General features: G+C 40.6%; 1 protein-coding gene across 1 annotated transcript in view; it reads left to right on the top strand.

Moving 5' to 3' along the window:
* Positions 1-22,705, top strand: part of LOC124715517 — a 74,617-nt gene that overhangs the window by 41,134 nt on the left and 10,778 nt on the right. The window contains exons 3-4 of the mRNA XM_047243103.1: positions 8,321-8,910; positions 18,142-18,333. Of these exons, the coding sequence (XP_047099059.1) occupies positions 8,321-8,910; positions 18,142-18,333 (782 nt within the window). The remainder of the gene's footprint in view (positions 1-8,320; positions 8,911-18,141; positions 18,334-22,705) is intronic.

Raw genomic sequence — 22,705 nt, 5'->3', positions numbered from 1 at the left:
AGGAGTAAGAATTATAATGGGTAGGATATTTGTCACTTTAGGGCACGAAGAGAGGTAGTCGAAACCCTGGTGGAGAATGTTATTTAGTTGCTTGAGTCCTAGTAGGTGGGTGATCAGTCACATGGGGAGTGTCCCTTTGTGGGCCAGATTGTGTGTGTGTGGGAGGTGGTAGGTGACGAGAGACGGCACAGGAAATCTGTTTCTGTACAAGGTTGGGAGGGTAAGTGCGGTCTGTGAAGACTATAGTGAGACCATTGGTATATGTGGAGGGTGACTGCTCTTCACCACAGAAATGACACATATGTGTGGCTAATCTGTAAAGGACTTCTTGGTATGGAACGGATGGCTGCTGTCAAAATAGTGGCGGTATCGTTGGTGGTTAATTGGTTATTGGACGGAGGTACTGTTGTAGCCATCTTTGAGGTGGAGGTCAGCATCGATGAAGGCAGCCTGCTTGGTTGAGGAGGTGCAGGTGAAACGAATGGGAAGAAGGTGTTGAGATTCCATAGGAATGTGGATAGTGTGTCACCCTCGGTCCAGGTCACAAAGATGTCGTCAATGAATCTGAACCAGGTGACGGGTTTGCGATTCTGGGTAGGAAGGATTCTTCTAAATGGTTGGCATGGAATGGTGTCATATGGATGCCCATTGCTGCACCATGGGTATGTTTGTAGGTGATGCCTTAGAAGGAAACCTAACTGTGCATGAGGATATAGTTGGCTGTGGTTACCAGGAAGGCGGTTGGAGGTTTGGAGTCAGGCAGGCGTTGAGAAAGTTAGTGTTCAATAGTGGCAAGGCCATGGGCCTTGAGGATGGTTAGTTCAGAGGAAGGATGCTTTGTGGTAAAGGAGCAGGAACATTGGAGGATGTAGTTGGTGTCTTTTCATATAGGATGGTAGGTTATGGGTTATGGGCTGAAGGTGTTGGTCATGATCACAGGGATTCTCTCAGTGAGGGCACAGCAACCACTAGGCTGCCCAGGGTGGTTGGGTTTATGGACTTCCAGAAGCATGTAGAAGGTAGGAGTGTAGGGAGTGTTGGGGATGGGGAGAGGGAATTCTCATGCTGTGCAATCCCGAATTCCTGCATCCTGTCTCTCACCCTGAAACTCTTGCCATCCAGAAACTAGACTAGCATGCACAATGCCATCTCAAAGAACTATCAAACCTGTTCACCTTCTATTCCCACCTTGGACTGCCTTTATTCACCACCTCTACAAGAGTCTCCAAGCCATCTCCAAAACCCCTTATAGCTGATAAACCATGCCTCTCAGATTTACTACATTTACCACACTCCTAGAAACAGCCTCCTTCCACCATACAGAATCCAGAACCTAAACAGACCCAAAACACTTTCATGAAACTTTCCTCCGAAAGCCTAAGCCCTGCAGAAGTATCAGTCCTTTCCAGAGGCCATACCTCTTGCCCCACTCCGAAATTCAATCATACTGGACTTGATAAATTAGGATTAGACACCGTAGGAGGTGGTGTCTTCATTGCAGTTGACAAAAATATTGTATCTACTGAGTTCGAAGTAGAGTGTGATTGTGAAGTTATCTGGACACATTTAACAGGGCTAGGGGAAATAAAGTTAATTGTTGGACGTTATTACCGGCCACCAGGTTCCACCGTGACAGTTCTAGAATCATTCAAAGGGAGTCTACATTCTGTATCGCAGAAGTACCCGGATCATGCTATATTAGTTGGAGGCGACTTCAACCTACCTAGTATAGACTGAGATGTCTATGGATTCATTACAGGTGGTACAGACAAGCCGTCGTGTGAATTACTTTTGAACACATTATCCGAAAACTGTCTTGAGCAGCTAAATCGACAGCCAATGCGTAATGGAAATATTTTAGATCTGGTAGCCACAAACAGACTAGGCCTCATCGACGGTGTCAGTGTTGAGACAGGGATTAGTGATCATGATGATGTCATTACAACTATGGTTACGAAAGTTAAAAAGTCGGTCAAGAAGGCTAGGAGAGTATTCTTACTAGAAAGAGCAGATAAGCAGTTGTTAGCATCCCACTTAGTAAATGAATCGACTTCATTTACTTCCGGTACGATGGGTGTGGAAGAATTATGGGCAAATTTTAAACAAACTTTAAATCACGCATTGGACAAGTATGTGCTGAAAAAGTGGGTTACGGATGGAAAAGACCCACTGTGGTTTAACAGCACAATTCGGAGAATGCTCAGGAAGCAAAGGCAGTTGCACTCACGGTACAAGAAAGATCGGGAGAATGAGGACAGGCAAAAGTTAGTAGAGATTCGTGCTGCTGTAAAAAGAGCAATGCGCAAAGCATTCAACCATTACCACCGTCATACCTTAGCAAAAGATCTTGCTGAAAACCCAAGGAAATTCTGGTCTTACGTAAAATCAGTAAGCGGGTCGAAGGCTTCCATCCAGTCACTCACTGACCAATCTGGCCTGGCAACAGAAGACAGCTGAAATTTTAAGTTTAGCATTTGAGAAATCTTTCATGCAGGAGGATCGTACTAACATACCGCCGTTTGAGTATCGTACAGATTCCTGTATGGAGGACATAGTGATAGACATCCCTGGGGTTGTGAAGCAGCTGAATGAGTTGAAAGTAAATAAATCGCCAGGTCCTGATGGGATTCCAATTCGGTTTTAGAGAGAGTACTCTACTGCATTGGCTCCTTACTTAGCTTGCATTTACCGCAAATCTCTTGCCCAACGTCGCTGTCCATGCATCAGCACGGCTTTAGAAAGCATCGCTCCTGCGAAAAGCAACTCGCCCGTTTTTTACAATATCTTGCGAACCATGGATGAAGGGTATCAGATGGATGCCATATTCCTTGGCTTCCGGAAAGCGTTTGACTCGGTGTCCCACTGCAGACTCCTAACTAAGGTACGAGCATATGGGATTGGTTCCCAAGTATGTGAGTGGCTTGGAGACTTCTTAAGTAATAGAAGCCAGTACGTTGTCCTCGATGGTTAGTGTTCATCGGAGGTGAGAGTATCATCTGGAGTGCCCCAGGGAAGTGTGGTAGGTCCGCTGTTGTTTTCTATCTACATAAATGATCTTTTGGATAGGGTGGATAGCAATGTGCGGCTGTTTGCTGATGATGCTGTGGTGTATGGGAAGGTGTCGTCGTTGAGTGACTGTAGGAGGATACAAGATGACTTGGACAGGATTTGTGATTGGTGTAAAGAATGGCAGCTAACTCTAAATATAGATAAATGTAAATTAATGCAGATGAATAGGAAAAAGAATCCTGTAATGTTTGAATTCTCCATTAGTAGTGTAGTGCTTGACACAGTCACGTCGATTAAATATTTGGGCGTAACATTGCAGAGCTATATGAAGTGGGACAAGCACGTAATGGCAGTTGTGGGGAAGGCGGATAGTCATCTTCGGTTCATTGGTAGAATTTTGGGTAGACGTGGTTCATCTGTAAAGGAGACCGCTTATAAAACGCTAATACGACCTATTCTTGAGTACTGCTCAAGCATTTGGGATCCCTATCAGGTCGGATTGAGGGAGGACATAGAAGCAGTTCAGAGGTGGGCTGCTAGATTTGTTACTGGTAGGTTTGATCATCACACGAGTGTTATGGAAATGCTTCAGGAACTCGGGTGGGAGTCTCTGGAGGAAAGGAGGCGTTCTTTTCATGAATCGCTACTGAGGAAATTTAGAGAACCAGCATTTGAGGCTGACTGCAGTACGATTTTACTGCGGCCAACTTACATTTCGCAGAAAGACCACAAAGATAAGAGAGATTAGGGCTCGTACAGAGGCATATAGGCAGTCATTTTTCCCTTGTTCTGTTTGGGAGTGGAACAGGGAGAGAAGATGCTAGCTGTGGTACGAGGTACCCTCCACCACGCACTGTATGGTGGATTGCGGAGTATGTATGTAGATGTAGATGAATACCCCTTCTCTCCTCCTGCCCCTATAGTGGAAACACTTTTTCACCATCAACCCTACCTATCAGAATCAATTCAAAAGCAATTTGAACCATGCCTGACTCATTTCATCCATCCATCCATCCATCCATGGTCCACCTCCACTGCCTACAAATCGCCTCCTTTTAACATTACAGAATGTCCAGAATGAATTTTTCACTTTGCAGAAGTGTAGGCTCTGAAGTAAAACTTCCTGGCAGATTGAAAGGACCAAAACTCAAACTTTGGGCCTTTGCCTTTCACAGTCAAGTGCTTTACCTCCTGAGCTACCCAAATGTGACTCACAACCTGTCCTCACAGCTTAATTCCACCAGTACTTCATCTCCTACCTACAAAACTTTAGAGAAGTTCTCCTGCGAAACATGCAGGACTAGCAATCGTTGAAGAAGGGACATTGTGGAGACATAGTTCAGCCACAGCCTGGGGGATTGTTTTCAGAATAAAATTGTCACTATGCAGCAAAGAGTGCACTGATACGAAATTTCCTGGCGTATAAAAACTGCACACTCTGGTGTAAATTGGAAAATTCACTCTCGAAACATCCCTCAGGCTGTGGCTAAGCCACGTCTTCGCAATATCCTTTTCTTCACAGTATCTACATCTACATTTATACTCTTCAAGCCACCCAGTGGTGTGTGGTGGAGGGCACTTTACGTGCCACTGTCATTACCTCCCTTTCCTGTTCCAGTCGCGTATGGTTTGCGGGAAGAACAACTGCCGCAAAGCCTCTCTAATTTTACATTCGTGATCTCCTCGGGAGGTATAAGTAGGGGGAAGCAATATATTAGATACCTCATCCAGAAACACACCCTCTTGAAACCTGGACGGCATGCTACACCGTGATGCTGAATGCCTCTCTTGCAGAGTCTGCCACTTGAGTTTGCTAAACATCTCCGTAACGCTATCACGCTTACCAAATAACTCTGTGACAAAACACGCCGCTCTTCTTTGGATCTTCTCTATCTCCTCTGTCAACCCGACCTGGTACGTATTCCACACTGATGAGCAATACTCAAGTATAGGTCGAAAGAGTGTTTTGTAAGCCACCTCCTTTGTTGATGGACTTCATTTTATAAGGACTCTCCCAATGAATCTCAACCTGGCACCCGCCTTACCAACAATTAATTTTATATGATCATTCCACTTCAAATCGTTCCGTACACATACTCCCAGATATTTTACAGAAGTAACTGCTACCAGTGTTTGTTCCGCTATTATATAATCATACAATAAAGGATCCTTCTTTCTATGTATTCACAATACATTACATTTGTCTATGTTAAGGGTCAGTTGCCACTCCCTGCACCAAGTGCCTATCTGCTGCAGATCTCCCTGCATTTTGCTGCAGTTTTCTAATGCTGCAGCTTCTTTGTCTACTACAGCATCATCCGCGAAAAACCACATGGAACTTACAGCACTATCTACTAGGTCATTTATATATATATTGTGAAAAGCAATGGTCCCATAACACTCGCCTGTGGCATGCCAGAGGTTACTTTAACATCTGTAGACGTCTCTCCATTGAGAACAACGTGCTGTGTTCTGTTTGCTAAAAACTCTTCAATCCAGCCACACAGCTGGTCTGATATTTGGTATGCTCTTAGTTCGAGGAGTATTATCCCTGCAAGTTTCACAGGATTTCTTCTGTAATAGGTAGGAGATGAGGTACTGGCAGAAGTAAAGCTATCAGGACAGGTCGTGAGTTGTTCTTAGGTAGCTAAGTTGGTAGATCACCTGTGTGTAGTTTTAATCTTCCAGATTGTTTTATTCCAGAATTTCTTAACGTTATACTTTGCCTCACCGTAATTCCCCAAAGCCCTCTACATGGATACTAACCTTACATCTGCAGAAAGAACCCCAGAACACCACTTAAAAACTCATCCTGACTGTATAATCTTAACCTGCCGACAAAGGCTCGACCTCTTTGATTCGAACCTAGCAGAGGAACTCCGCCAGCTGTCAGATTCTGCCACAGTGACTCCAGTCCACAAACATAACAGTATATACAATCCCTCAACTCCTTAGGTCCAACACTAACTTCCTCAATGCCTGACTGACTCCAAACCTAAAACACCCTTCCTGGTAACCATGACCAGCTACATCCTCACCCACGGTTACTTCTCTTTCTAAGGCATCACCTTCAAACAAATCCATGGTACATCAATGGGCACCCACATGAGACCATGCTATGCCAACCTATTCATGTGTCATCTAGAGGAATCGTCCCTAATCACCCAGAACCCCAAACATCTCACTTGGTTCTGATTCACTGATGAAATCTTCGTGATTTGGACTGAGGGTGACACCCTGTCACACACTTCCAGAACCTCAACATCTCCTCCATTCGCTTCATGTAGTCCGCCTCAACCGAACAAGCCACCTTCATCAATGTAGACAGACACCCCATGGATGGCTACATTAGTAGCTCCATCCATATCAAATCTCCCAGCCATGAGCAGTATCTCCACTCTGACAGCTGCCACCCGTTCCACACCAAGAAGACCCTTCCATACTGCCTAGCCACTGTATTCGCTGCATTTGTGCTGATGAGCAGTCCCACCTCTAAATATACCAAGGGTCTCACTGAGGTCTTCACCACGGACCACAGTTACTTCATTCCCCCTCCCCCCCCCCCCCCCCCCTCCCGCTGCAAACCTTGTACAGAAGCAAATCTCCCATGCCTTGTCTTTCCAGTCACCTATCACCTCCCCCACACTCACCTCGGCCACAATGGAGCACTCCCCTCACAACTCTGCACCACCCAAGACTAGAGCATCTGAATCACATTCTCCACCAGGGTCTTGACCACCTCCCGTCATGCCCTGATGTAAGGAATATCCTATCCACTATCCTTCCCACCCCTCTGAAAGTGGTATTCTGCAATATTCTTGTTCATCCTTACTCCACCCCTGCTCCCAAACCCTTACCTCAAGGCTCAAATTCCTGCAATAGAAATAAAAACAGTATCTACCTCATACACCACCACCACCACCACCACCACCACTAACCCATTCACAGGTATCCTATCAAAGGCAGGGCTGCCTGTGAAAGCAGTCATGTGACCTACAAACTGAGCTGCAGCCGCTGTCACACTTTGTATGTCAGCTTGATTACTAACAAGCTCTCTGTCCACATGCATGACCACAACCAAACTGTGGTGAAGAGACATTCCATCTGGGTCCTCCCTATCAAACTCACCTTTTCTGAACTGCGCAGGTGGAAACTGTGCCTGCATTACATACCACATTCCCGTAATCCTCGTCCTCAACCTTTTCTTGTCCATGTCCTTCGCCCACCTACCTCCTTCCCTGCTCCCACCTGAGCACTGCCTTCTATTCCACCAATGCATCCACTAGCCTCTCTTTCCCTTCTCTACTTCTCAATGCCCCTTCCCTCTCCCCAAACCTTCCAACTGCACCTAGTGACCCTATCCTGTTTTCACCACGTTCTTGTAAGGTCCAGCACTACACCTTCCCCCACCATTACCCAGCTATCCCACACCCTCACTGCCCCAGCCTTCTTACCCTTCTACTACAGAAGGTCTCTTGACCAAAAGCTCAAATATTTGAAAACAAAGTAATTACACCTCATCAGCCACTTCTACAATACATGAGAATACTTGGACTCAAGAAGGTAAATTCTGCTTTAATCTAATATTTGTATTGTTTAAAAGTGATTTTGCCAATGTGTAAATAGCTGATTGAGGTCTGTGTAATGCTACACAAATGCTTTGTTTGAAGTATTAAATGAAAATAGCAGGTGAATCTTCTTTCTCATCCACTAATATAGGAGAGAATCCTAGATTGAAAGACACACTCTGATTGGTCAGATGGATGTTTATAAACAACATCCTTTTGTGGATGACTTGTCTCTTTAGGATTTTGCTGATGCCTTTTAACCTGCTATCTGTTTTACACAAGAAAGTTTGTTGTCATTTCCCTTCAAATCATTGCATGTAGGTACTCCTGACTGAATTCAGTGATTGGCCATTGATAGCTTAGTCGAATAGCGTATTTGTGCCTTACATTTCTTTATGACATAAAATAAATGTTATCTGCTATGTCTCTGATTCAAAGCAGATGAAATTAAGTTGTCATAAAAACAAATCAAAGTATTTATTTCTGCTGTTATGCTGAACGGACTTGTATCCCAGTTTGAAATGCAGATGATTAATGTGAGCAATCTGTGCATATATATAGAATTGTGTACTTGGAGCTTTCTTTCGAGTTACATTATTAGGCACTGTACATTACATTATTATACGCGGTATTTATTTTGTGTATAACAGAAGATTAAGTAAATGCTTTTCAGAGTGTTGCTGTTTGGTAATATGAATGTTGTTTTATATTTTCTAATTGTTATATGCTATTGTACATTTCAGATGCAACTGCAGCAATTTTGCTGCACACAGAGACAATTGATGTTCTGCTTAGCAGGAAAAAATTAACCAAAGAAGTACTGTTTAAATACTTGCATGATAGACAGCAATGTGTTTCTTTGAGTGAGCCTAAGGATAAGCTTAGAAAACGCATTTTGCAACTCTTGGGTATAAGTAAAAAAAGAACTACTGTGAGGTTTGAAACTGGTAATTATAACTGTGAGAACAGATCTGATGATTCTGGAGCTGGTTCTGATGTCTCAGGCTCAGAAGACTGTGACGGAAGAGGTGGAGACAGTCATCACTATGGTTTGGAGCTTCACAATTCAAATCCACTGTCAGACTCTACAGGTGTTCCAAATATTGTGCAGGATAGAGGTAGAGGTACATACCAGGATCCCACAGTAACTACTGATGCAGTGTGCCATATGAGTGGAGATAATAGAATAGCTGTTCAGGCAAACTTTCCTATCACCGAATTCAGTCAGCAGTTTGTGACCTGGTTCTATAAACTTCTGAATGCTGGTGGTGTTGGGGAAGAACACTTTTGGGCAGATGCAGCAGCAGAAATGTTGTTATTGCCAGGAGAGCAGGTAATGTTCTAAAATATATGCGAATATGATATCTGCATGCATCAATATATGTAACTCTTACCACAGAAGTGTAAATGCTTCTTTTGTTTGTAAAATGTGTATTGCTCTGAATCTTCTAATTGATTTATTCCACACTAATGCAAGTTAGCTATCTTTTGATTCATCCATTTAGATAGTTCATTTAAGTTGCAGAATCTGTAACAGGGAAGGGCACAAGTGACAGTGATACAAGAGGTGACCTCCACGTCTCTTGCAAAATACACATGTATTTAGAAATATAAATACCGTAGCTACCAGAGTAGAGATGTTTTGTATTTACGGCATAGATTGTGCTCAAAGCAATGAGAACCTAAGATATTTTGTCTGCAGTATTAGCATTCATTCTGTTACATGTGGCTTACATTACATTACTGTTAATGTGTGCTGAAATTTCACCTGAGATGATGTTCAAAAGATGTTGACATCCAAGCTGTGATGGAATAGAAGGCAGTGCTCGGGTGGGAGCAGGGAAGGGGGTAGGTGGGTGAAGGACATGGACAAGCGAAGGTTGAAGACGAGGACTACGGGAATGTGGTATGTAATGCAGGCACAGTTTCCACAGTTGTTTTCAGCAAATGATGTTCCATAGGAACAATCTATTTTTGCTGAAGCAGCAAATCTGCTCTGCACATAAGCCACAATGAATTGTAGCTGAACATTGTATAGGAATACTAAAGTGAAAAATTAGAACTAAAATAAAAAATTTGAAGTGCCAGGTAGACTTGTTACGTCTTAGTACACTAAAAGATATCCGGTTTCGGCTTAATATGATGGGAATGCAATGAAAACATGTTTTCTCTAATCCATAAAACTAGATATAATACAGGAATTTGCCTTTGAAGCCAGAATTCTTGATATTTAATTTTCAATTTCAATTTTAGCTCTTCACTGGTGAACAATTCCATCAAGTCTTTCTGTGGTGATGATGAATCTGGTGTCTGTTGGTTTGAGATAGGTAATATCCAATCTGGAATGATCACACAAAGGACATCATGAAATCTATTTTTAAAGTTTGTTTTAAGGGCTTCCAAATGTTGGCAATATATCACAATGCCAACTTTAGTTATATCACAGAGATAAGATTTGGAAAGTGATAGAATTGTCTTTGACCTAAATTTTGTTTGTACAAGACAAATTCTGGCATGAATATAGAAATAAGTTACTTTTACTTTCATCAGCTCAAATCTTTTCCTTGAAGCTGTAGATTCATTTCATTAAATTTGTTGTACGGTAATATTAAAATTTAGTATATAAATCAGTTAAATAAACTGTATCATTTTGAAACTTAAATAAATTTGTTCTTAAGGCATCATCTTTGTTTTGAAAAACTGTCATAATACAGTTTTAGAGATCATAAAATGTTTTTAGCCAGGTACTCTTTGATACCGAACAAACTTGTAAGTGCAAAAGTAAACAATTGTAACCTTTGTCATTTTCATCACAAAAATTTTGAAACAGTCTATTATTGAGAGCATTGCATCTGACTTAATTGTTCTAATTTCATTCTTTAGTGAACAGTAAAAGTCCACTAACCTTTCTTGCAACCAAATGTTATTGGTGAGTTATACTATGTATGGCAACTACTTCAGGAACTGCCTTTTTGAAATATTAAATTGGTCCATGCGCTCTCCCATCCATTCCTGGAGTATCAAGTTCTAAACTTTTTGCAAAGAATGGTTTTTGTGAAGCTTTCTCATGTTTTATGAAATGAGGATGTAGAAGCAGCAGACGCATTACTTGGTAAAGTAGGTTTAAAGAAAACACTTTAGTAACCAAAAAATTCATATGGCTTCATTTGAGAAAACACAGTGGCAAATCATGGTCATTGTTAATTTCTTGTTTAAGGGTACCTCAGTAAAAACCATATTTCTAATACTGGACATGATACTGTCACACCTTTTCTTTGTATCTGACATGGGTTGTCTTGTAAAATGGAAAATGATAAAAAAAAGGAATCATCTGTGCCATTGCAGGAACAAATGACTCTAATGAAATAAATTAATTTTTAAAATTTATGTAAATTATTTTATGAAAATTTACAATAATTTCTTGCAAATAATTATGGGAAATGCTTGTTTGTCAAAAACACATTATGATAATCTTGGCTTTAACATAATAACAAGGATTATTATGGTAGACTCTTTTTTATCTAATCATAACTGTATTCAGATTATGCAACATTTTGCGATTCCCTTAAGCTTAAGGTTAATTATCTGTTCTTAATAATTGTCCAATACACACAAAATGCAAGTACAACACACTGTACTCTGAAATGTTACTCAGAAACAGTTGATGAATGTCACTCGGGGGCAACAAAAGTTTCACCAGATTGCATATTATTTGACTTTAATGGCATCTGCTATCTCTCTCCCCAAACTCCATTTGTAATTCATGTTTACTCTATTTTAAATAGAAATACTTTCCTGGTGATTTTAGAGTACCTCAAAATCGGTAACTACAAAACAGGATTCTACCAAGAATTGTTGCATGAACCATCTGATAGGTTTTTTTACAATTCCGAACAGGTTATGGTTTAAGAAGAAAGAAAATAATTTCTACCAAGTTTGGGGCTGGTTGCTGCTGTTTCAGTTATAATCCTTACAATTATTGAACAGACAGTGGGTGACGATCATTTCTTATTGCAGTCAGGGCTATTGACTATGTACCCAGTGCTTTCACTTCTTGAAATAAGTGCAGATAGGAGTAAGAGATGTCCTCATTGGAACTAATGTCTACTGTATAGCAGCTGACACTTTCAGAATGGGTGCCAGTCAGCAACTGACGTGCTGTGTCATGTGGTGGGTCTTTTTGATCACCACCAACTGCTACAAGCCGTGGCGCATTCTGTGCTTGTGGATAGCCCACTCTGTGTTTGATGTAGCCTCTAAGAGTGAACTCTTCATTGTTAACATAAATTATTGCTTTAAGGGAGCCTGGTTAGCATCTTTTATATGTAGTTCAATTACAGTTGTCAGCATGGCAAAATACTATTTGCTTATCCAACATGAATAGTAGGTTCAATGGTAGATTTTAATTTGCCTGAACTTACAACATGTAGATTTTTCTGTAGGACAGTGGATCTGTGAAAGTACTCAGTTAATACCCAAATATGATACATGTAGTTAAATTGTGCAGACTTAAATATTAAAGGTAGCACTAAACTTTGTTACTTTGATTTGTAAATTGAATAATACACATTTAATAATGGTAAATATACACATAATTATATCTGGCTTATAGTTGTTGCAAATCCTCTGCACAGAGTAATTTCACATATACACAATACACTCATCAGGTAGCTAGTATAGTGTCCCTTTTGTGTTTCCCTGTACATGTACAGCACTGTCCGGCAGAAATTCACTTGCAAATGTTCCAACACATTTTTTTAAAAAAAAAAAAAAATGAGCAGCATGGAAATAATTTGGCACTAACAATTAAATTCTTCAGATATTTGTGTGGTTTTTATTTTTATCCCCCTTACTCCCATAGCAATTTGCCATGGCTGGAACTCGTAAGCATTTTGTTAACCTGTCAAAATGTGTAGATTCATTATTGCACTTGTGTGTCAAATGTTGTCATGACCACAGAAAAACTAAATATGGGTTGCCAGATGGGCTTTTAAAACCACCACCCTCCTAAGTGTGAGTAGTTAGAGCTACATCCGTCACTGAATTTTCCATAATAAAGCATTAAATGCATTCTTCAGTATGGTCAAGCTTTGTACAGAACATTAAATGTAGTAGCTGAATAGTAGCTTAGCCATAATCATAGAAAATACTTAAGTGATAAATTCGAAAATAATACTCAGCCTTTATGCACACTGTAATGAGTATAAACAAAGAAAAGGAAAACAGTAACGTGAACTCACGTGTTCTAATCACCTGTGAATGAAGTTTAGCCATGTCTCCTTCTATGGTGTCTGATGAGTTTTGTGTTATGAACACACCTTTCATACGAATATTTAATAGACATAGCACAGTATGTATGCCAAAATGGATGAACTAGGTTTGCAACGCTGAACATCAAATCTTCTTCATCCAGTGAGAAGACTTGCATGAATTCTTGAGCTCTCTCCCTTTTTTATTCCACTACTGTTTTGCAACACTTATAGCTATGCAAGGAATAGCTAATATAATGTACCAATACATCTACTCTTAATAAAGACTGATCTTCCTTAAACAATATTTAGAACTATAATTTGAAAGATACATTAGGTAGTTTTAATATTAATGAAACTTTTCAGCACATTCTTGTGATTATTGACCAAGGGTGGTGGCAGTTTATCCCCAAAATCCTCACATGCCATGGATCAGGAAAATCTGATCTCACTGGGACCCATTGGTGAGTTGTATCTCACACTCTGGACAAAGAGACTCACCACTGCTCATTCCTCTTTCATGAGTATTTTAATGCAATATCATGCTGTGTAGGGCTCCACTACAATCTTCACCTGGGGTCGCACTATCAAGAGTGTCTTGTTGATAGATTCATGTTTTGTTAACAAGGAGCAGAACATGTATTGCTTCATTGCTGTAGGATTGTTCCTAGCCATTGAACTGTTCCGCCTCCAGTCCTTGCACACACTTCTCAGTGAGATGTGGTCGATGTACTGCAGTCATATGATCACTTCCAAAATGGGATGCATCGATCAAACCAAGGAGCATCTGAAAGTGAGCTTCCAAGCTGGTTGCTCAGAAAGGCAAACTGAATGGTGCACTGCATATTGGTTGGTTGAAAATAGTGACACCATCCAGGAATGAGTCCATCATATTACCAATACAGTCAACCACACTGCTAATGCATCTGTGCCAAAGTCTTCTGGAAACCTGTGAGCCCAGCCTATTGCTTAATGGCATTCTCCATTCATGACTGTGTTGAGGTTCGTGTGCAGGCCAACTAGTGAAAATATCTCAGCCATTCAGGTGACTAAAGCAAAATGTAGTTGTATAGTATACCAGAGCAAAAAGAGATGCTGGCAAAAGTTTCTGAGCCTTATCAACAATTTCACAAAACCAGTGGATATATAGGAAGCCACAAGGAGAAGTTTGAAGAGAAAAATAGGAGATTCATGTTTAATGCAGTAATGAAGAATGGTTGCTTTCTGAGCAGCAAGAGAGAAATAGTGCAGACTGTGGCAGAGCATTTTATTCAAACCACCACCAGCAGGATCTGGCTTTCCCTCACCGGTGAATGACTGTTGACAAAGGTAGTTGTGAGGTTTACAATTTTTCATTTTCTGTGTTTGAGTTGGATTTGACATTGTCTGCTGCAGATAACACAGATCTATGGCTTGACAAAATCCTTCATATTTTTTTTGGACTTGCACTGTTATTACTAAGGAAGTCTTCATAATTTTTTTAACTTAATTTGGCAGACAGGACAGTTGCCTAATTCATGGAAGGAAGCTATTTTAATTCCCATCCTTAAATCAGGGAGACACAAGATGTGCCTAAGCAGCTATCATAGTGTTGCCATCGCCATCTGCAAGGGATAGATTGAGAAGTGGATGGTCAACCACAATTACTTGTCACTTTGTGTTGTTTCAAGAGGTACCACTTCATCTTTGATAACCTTATTCTGCTAGAGGCTTCCATAAAACAGGATTTCCTAAGCAAGCAACACCTATTAGGCATCTCTTTCAGATTTGGAAAGGCCTGATAATAGTTAAAAGCATATTGTTCATATACACCTCCTCACATGGAGCTTCTAGAGACATCCATGTGTTTTTTTTATTTAGGTATTATTCTTTTCATTTATGTATTATTCTTTTCATTTATTTATTTTAATTTTTGTCTTTTCTCTCCGCATATTATGTTAGATATTGACTCGGACATCCAGTTAGATAATTTTTACACTGCCTGACATCAAGAAGGAGAAGAGAAACTTAATAGGCTGAGAGAATTTGAGATGCTATTTCAGTGATTACAGTGTTGAGTCAGATTTACTTTAAACTTGGCAGTATAGGCTCACTTATCAGTTTGACATTGCACCCACCGCTGACCTGGATGCATGCACTGACTCAGGTGGGAAGAGTGTGTTAAAGCCATTGTATCCTCTTCTGATGCAAGCTGGCCCACAACTGTTGTAACTGGTCCTTGATGTCCTTTTACTGCCACTGAGATGGAGTTGACATCCGAGCTGGACCCACACATTTCCTATTGGTTAGTGATCAGGTGATTTTGTTGCCGCCAGAGTACCTCAACGTAACACAGACAGTTCATAAAGACGTGTGCCATTAGTGGATGTGCGTTGTGCTGTTGAAAACTGGCACCACAATACTGAACGACCAGTGGTGTGGAATGTCACAGAATTACTTTTTCTCGAGTTGCAGGTGCAGATGTGAATGAGTTAAGATTTGCTTGGTGCACAATAGATATTCACCCTTGTGCTGATAAGACATGGTTGACTGGGACCTTGAGGGCAAATATGTCTTCCCTCTCAGTCAGATGTGTCCTTCTGCTTGAAACAGGAAGCCCAAAGTTTAGTATCTAACAGACAATTTAACATTAAAAACACAATTAGCGCTACAGATCCACTTTCACTAAAATAACTTTAAACAGATAACTTTAAGTCTATCCATTTTGCACCACTTGCCCATATTGTTTATATTTACCAAAGATCCTGTCATCACGATATCTAATTAGACTCCACAACGAGGCTCCTTCCAAACTGTCTTAGGTGCTGATAGCACAGCCTCACATGAGTGCACAGCTTCTCTGTGTCCTTCACAATGATCACTCAACATTTGAGACCATCCATGCTGCTCTTTATATATCCTACCAATCATGGTAAAAACACCAATTCACTCTTGTGGCCACTGTCACAGAGAATTGCAACTCCAGTCATTCATATGCACGCCAATGGTGTGTACATGTTCAAAGTTGCAAAGTTGCCTTAACATTCGACCATGCCTTCTGGGTGCTTCACTTTTTTGGTCAGGCAGTGAACAAGACACTGGTGCCACTCAAGGTTGATTTTTAAGGGTGATAATAGCTACTTATAATATTACATTCACAGTATAAATCTCTATCCAGTGCTCTTTATTGGTGGACAACTTTTCAATTTTTAGTTCATTTTCTGGGATTGTTCTCTGCCATTGATCTGTTCATAACCTCTCTGACGTTTGCATACACTACTCAGTGGGAAGTGGTTGATGAATTGCAGTCCAGTGACCATTTCCCAAATGGGATTCATCTACCAGATGTTGTGTTGTCAGTCTTGTAGCAAATAGTTGTCAGTGGCAGATGACTGTTAGAAAGCTGAACAAATATTTACTAAAACTGGAATTAAGTTTTAAACAGAAAAATCGGAGTCTGGTGTTTGAACTGTTAGTATTGCACTTTTAATCTTCCTGAATTAAAATTTAACATTCAAAGCCACACGTTTGATCAGAAGTTTACATAGCTGGCACCCATGCTCCTCCAAAGCACATATCCCTACAAGCCATATTGTTGGCCACCTGTTCAGAGTTGTTTTCCAGTAATTGTTGATGAGTGCTGTGGCCTTTTGGTATCCAGTCAAAGAACCATAGTTTAGAACTGAGTATGGTAAATACAAGGTGCTATCCACAATTTCCCATAATACGCCAATAAATAAAATTATGCTTTAACTGGATGTTATTCACCACCATTATCTTCAAAGTAGTCCCTTTGGGAGTGCATACACTGCTCTCAATGGTTTCTCCATGAACTGTAAGCTCCCTGGAATGCTTCTTATATCAGGCAGTTTAATACAACTTTCTGCTTGAATCTCCTCAGTTGTGTGAAATTTTTGGCGTGTTAGCTGGAGGTTCATCTTGTGAAATAAAAAAATTAACTCAGTGCCACTACTGCTGAAAAACAGCAGTGCCCCCCCCCCCCCACCAAAACCCTTTGAACCACCATTTGAAACTCACGGATGATCAGTGCAGTGTGTGACATCATATTGTTATGATGGAGGAACCAGTTGACCATGCATCACTTTCCCAGACATTGTCTTGTTACATCCTCCCCCAGAACAAGAACACTTCATTGATGGATTGATAAGGAGGGATGAACTCCTTACAGACAGTTCCTACCATGTTGTAGAAACAGGTGGCCATGGATTTCACATTATTCTTCACATGCCGGACTTTCTTTTGGGGGAGGGGGAGAGTAGAATGGGTTTTTCCATTGTGATAGCTGCTTGGTTTTGGGTTCATACCCATAACCCTAGATTTCATCACCAACAATAACCATTGAAAGATGTAATTCTGTTCATGCCCGTCGCTGAGAATTTGCGACACAAACTTTGCAGCAATCCATCGCATCTCCAGTTTGCTGGACAATATCCTCAGACACTTCTTGTAAGACAGCTCCTCTATATTGTATATGTCCTGAATGGTCTGACTACAATGTACCAGCACCATATTCGAAACAGCTCCAACATTTTTAGGAGTTATGCTAGATGGTGGCCATCCCGAGTGGGGGGTCATCTTCAAATGATGTTCTGTAATCTTGAAAATGTTGGACCTGGTCATAATTTTGACTGTGACCTACTGCGTCTACTCGAAATGCTTGCTTCAACATATATGTTTCTGCAGTTTATGTACAGGCATCACTCCCAGACACCTGTCATCAGTTTCACAAGAGACACAACACATGACAATGAGAAATGCCCATAAAAACTAAACATGACCACCTAGCACAAAAACCACTTGAGACACTGACTCACAGAGGGCGTATGAGGTACCACTTCTGGCATTTTGTCTTGCTAGCTGGACTTACACATACATTCCATGACTGTTTTACACTAAAGTTGAAGTAAATCATCATCTTGGTTTTGCAACAGGACCGGAATTGTTTTAAATTTTATTTATTGTAGTTAAGAAAGTACTTCATATGTGAGTGTCAGTTTGTACATGATTGAGCAGAAAATGTTTTGACAGTCGAAACAGGGAAAATCCCTTGGGTATTTAGTAATCTTCCCTGGCTGAGTCTTCAGGATCTGGCAACCAGTTGCAATTAGCTGACACCACAAAGATGCGAAAGATCACTTTTTGGTCACCTGTTTGTAAAGTTGGTGGTTTGTTTGTCTTGTACTGTTTTTAAACAGCAACAGCAATAACTGTTGTGTACTCCATTAAGTCTTTCACATTTTCGCATGTAAACAGGGTGCTTTATTTGGAATACATGAATTTACGAAAGTAATGAACAGTTGTGTAAATTGTTTCAGGTCAGCCAAGGTAGTGCAGCCAGTGGTGTTTCCCAGTTGCTTGACTGGGTTAGAAACCAGTTGGGTCTTGCTTTTAATCCTAATGTGACAAGAGAAGGTGTCCGTGGTAGGTTTGATCCACACGGACTTATAACAATTGTTGCATGTGGAACGCTACACACTCCAGATCGGTGTGTTGGTGTCTTTACTCAGGTATATCTTTCTCGGTGCACTGTATTGTTGTAATCATAAGTTTACTTGCCTAAAAATAAATAACTTGGTGATTCCCCCCTCCCCCTCCCACCCTCCATTCATTTAAGTTATGAAAATACAATGCTGGGAAGTTAACAAGCATAACTGCATCTTTTCAAACTTGATCATTCTAAATCTCAAAACTGTAGATATGCTTTCCAAACTGTCTTTAGCATTATTATGATATGTAAAGTGTCTTTATGCTGTATGTAATATATTGTATCAGTCATCAGGACCACATTATACTTTTGCTATCTGTTTTCTACTGATGAGGTCTGCTAACAAGGAAACACTGAACAGTATTGGGACTGCTTTTGTTGTACAAGTAGCTTAGAGAAAACACTATTTTAAGAAAGAGCCTTTTTTTTTTTTTTTTTGTAGACAGATATGTTTTCTTCCCCCAGAAGTCTCCCAGCAGTATTCTCTAGAAATACGAAAAAATGTGAGCAGTATCACACCTAAATAGAAACATTTTACTTAGCGTGTCATGGTTTGGATTCCAGGAAGATTACTTTTCGAGAATTCCATTTATATATGTTGTTGTTGTTGTGGTCTTCAGTCCTGAGACTGGTTTGACGCAGCTCTCCATGCTACTCTATCCTGTGCAAGCTTTTTCATCTCCCAGTACCTACTGCAACCTACATCCTTCTGAATCTGCTTAGTGTATTCATCTCTTGGTCTCCCTCTACGATTTTTACCCTCCACGCTGCACTCCAATACTAAATTGGTGATCCCTTGATGCCTCAGAACATGTCCTACCAACTGATCCCTTCTTCTGGTCAAATTGTGCCACAAACCCCTCTTCTCCCCAATCCTATTCAGTACTTCCTCATTAGTTATGTGATCTACCCATCTAATCTTCAGCATTCTTCTGTAGCACCACATTTCAAAAGCTTCTATTCTCTTCTTGTCCAAACTATTTATCGTCCATGTTTCACTTCCATACATGGCTACACTCCATACAAATACTTTCAGAAACGACTTCCTGACACTTAAATCAATACTGGATGTTAACAAATTTCTCTTCTTCAGAAACGCTTTCCTTGCCATTGCCAGCCTACATTTTATATCCTCTCTACTTCGACCATCATCAGTTATTTTGCTCCCCAAATAGCAAAACTCCTTTACTACTTTAAGTGCCTCATTTCCTAATCTAATTCCCTCAGCATCACCCGACTTAATTAGACTACATTCCATTATCCTTGTTTTGCTTTTGTTGATGTTCATCTTATATCCTCCTTTCAAGACACTGTCCATTCCATTCAACTGCTCTTCCAAGTCCTTTGCTGTCTCTGACAGAATTACAATGTCATCGGCGAACCTCAAAGTTTGTATTTCTTCTCCATGAATTTTAATACCTACTCCGAATTTTTCTTTTGTTTCCTTTACTGCTTGCTCAATATACAGATTGAACAACATCGGGGACAGGCTACAACCCTGTCTTACTCCCTTCCCAACCACTGCTTCCCTTTCATGTCCCTCGACTCTTATAACTGCCATCTCCTTTTTGTACAAATTGTAAATAGCCTTTCGCTCCCTGTATTTTACCCCTGCCACCTTTAGAATTTGAAAGAGAGTATTCCAGTCAACATTGTCAAAAGCTTTCTCTAAGTCTACAAATAGTAGGAACGTAGGTTTGCCTTTCCTTAATCTTTCTTCTAAGATAAGTCGTAAGGTCAGTATTGCCTCACGTGTTCCAGTGTTTCTACGGAATCCAAACTGATCTTCCCCGAGGTTGGCTTCTACTAGTTTTTCCATTCGTCTGTAAAGAATTCGTGTTAGTATTTTGCAGCTGTGACTTATTAAACTGATAGTTCGGTAATTTTCACATCTGTCAACACCTGCTTTCTTAGGGATTGGAATTATTATATTCTTCTTGAAGTCTGAGGGTATTTCGCCTGTTTCATACATCTTGCTCACCAGATGGTAGAGTTTTGTCAGGACTGGCTCTCCCACGGCCGTCAGTAGTTCCAATGGAATATTGTCTACTCCGGGGGCCTTGTTTCGACTCAGGTCTTTCAGTGCTCTGTCAAACTCTTCACGCAGTATCATATCTCCCATTTCATCTTCATCTACATCCTCTTCCATTTCCATAATATTGTCCTCAAGTACATCGCCCTTGTATAGACCCTCTATATACTCCTTCCACCTTTCTGCTTTCCCTTCTTTGCTTAGAACTGGGTTTCCATCTGAGCTCTTGATATTCATACAAGTCGTTCTCTTATCTCCAAAGGTCTCTTTAATTTTCCTGTAGGCGGTATCTATCTTACCTCTAGTGAGATAGGCCTCTACATCCTTACATTTGTCCTCTAGCCATCCCTGCTTAGCCATTTTGCACTTCCTGTCGATCTCATTTTTGAGACGTTTGTATTCCTTTTTGCCTGTTTCACTTACTGCATTTTTATATTTTCTCCTTTCATCAATTAAATTCAATATTTCTTCTGTTACCCAAGGATTTCTACTAGCCCTCGTCTTTTTACCTACTTGATCCTCTGCTGCCTTCACTACTTCATCCCTCAAAGCTACCCATTCTTCTTCTACTGTATTTATTTCCCCCATTCCTGTCAATTGCTCCCTTATGCTCTCCCTGAATCTCTGTACAACCTCTGGTTCTTTTAGTTTATCCAGGTCCCATCTCCTTAAATTCCCACCTTTTTGCAGTTTCTTCAGTTTTAATCTACAGGTCATAACCAATACATTGTGGTCAGAGTCCACATCTGCCCCTGGAAATGTCTTACAATTTAAAACCTGGTTCCTAAATCTGTCTTATCATTATATAATCTATCTGATACCTTTTAGTATCTCCAGGGTTCTTCCATGTATACAACCTTCTTTCATGATTCTTAAACCAAGTGTTAGTTATGATTATGTTGTGCTCTGTGCAAAATTCTACCAGGCGGCTTCCTCTTTCATTTCTGTCCCCCAATCCATATTCACCTACTATGTTTCCTTCTCTCCCTTTTCCTACACTCGAATTCCAGTCACCCATGACTATTAAATTTTCGTCTCCCTTCACAATCTGAATAATTTCTTTTATTTCATCATACATTTCTTCAATTTCTTCGTCATCTGCAGAGCTAGTTGGCATATAAACTTGTACTACTGTAGTAGGTGTGGGCTTCGTATCTATCTTGGCCACAATAATGCGTTCACTATGCTGTTTGTAGTAGCTTAGCCGCACTCCTATTTTTTATTCATTATTAAACCTACTCCTGCATTACCCCTATTTGATTTTGTGTTTATAACCCTGTAGTCACCTGACCAGAAGTCTTGTTCCTCCTGCCACCGAACTTCACTAATTCCCACTATATCTAACTTCAACCTATCCATTTCCCTTTTTAAATTTTCTAACCTACCTGCCCGATTAAGGGATCTGACATTCCACGCTCCGATCCGTAGAACGCCAGTTTTCTTTCTCCTGATAACGACATCCTCTTGAGTAGTCCCCGCCCGGAGATCCGAATGGGGGACTATTTTACCTCCGGAATATTTTACCCAAGAGGACGCCATCATCATGTAATCATACAGTAAAGCTGCATGCCCTCGGGAAAAATTACGGCTGTAGTTTCCCCTTGCTTTCAGCCGTTCGCAGTACCAGCACAGCAAGGCCGTTTTGGTTATTGTTACAAGGCCAGATCAGTCAATCATCCAGACTGTTGCCCTTGCAACTACTGAAAAGGCTGCTGCCCCTCTTCAGTAACCACACGTTTGTCTGGCCTCTCAACAGATACCCCTCCGTTGTGGTTGCACCTACGGTACGGCTATCTGTATCGCTTAGGCACGCAAGCCTCCCCACCAACGGCAAGGTCCATGGTTCATGGGGGGGGGCATTTATATATATGTACTCATAAAATATTACATGCCTTTTTACAACAAATTTTCACCAGATGGTATTTTTAATTATTTATCCAAGGTATATGATTGTGTGATCTTGCTCCAGAAACGCTTAAGTTTTCCAAAATTCGTAGTTTTACAAACAAATGGTTTGAATCATTTTCACTAGATAAATGCAAAATATAGTACTGATTCAAACATTGTTGGAAAGAAAGAAAATAACTAGGGAGAATCATGGAGTCCTAAAGTGTTAAATTTTAGGGCTGCTACTATTACTTAAGTGTGTAAATGACCTCCCACATAATATGTATCAAGCAGAGTTTTGCATTTGATACAGGTGTTGAAATTAAGCTTGTTTAGAGAGAAAGCAACTGAAGAAATTGTCAATGTTTTTCAAGGGATTATTAAGTAAGTTAAGCAATTCTCTGAAAATGGACTCTCATGTGTGCATGTTGGGCAGTATAATCAATCCTGTACTGCAAATGGAATAACACTAACA

Source organism: Schistocerca piceifrons, chromosome 1 (genome assembly GCF_021461385.2).
Source record: "Schistocerca piceifrons isolate TAMUIC-IGC-003096 chromosome 1, iqSchPice1.1, whole genome shotgun sequence".
NCBI classification, from domain to species: Eukaryota; Metazoa; Arthropoda; class Insecta; order Orthoptera; family Acrididae; genus Schistocerca; species Schistocerca piceifrons.
Note: the sequence above shows the minus strand (reverse complement) of the source record. Positions and strands in the feature narration are given on the sequence as shown.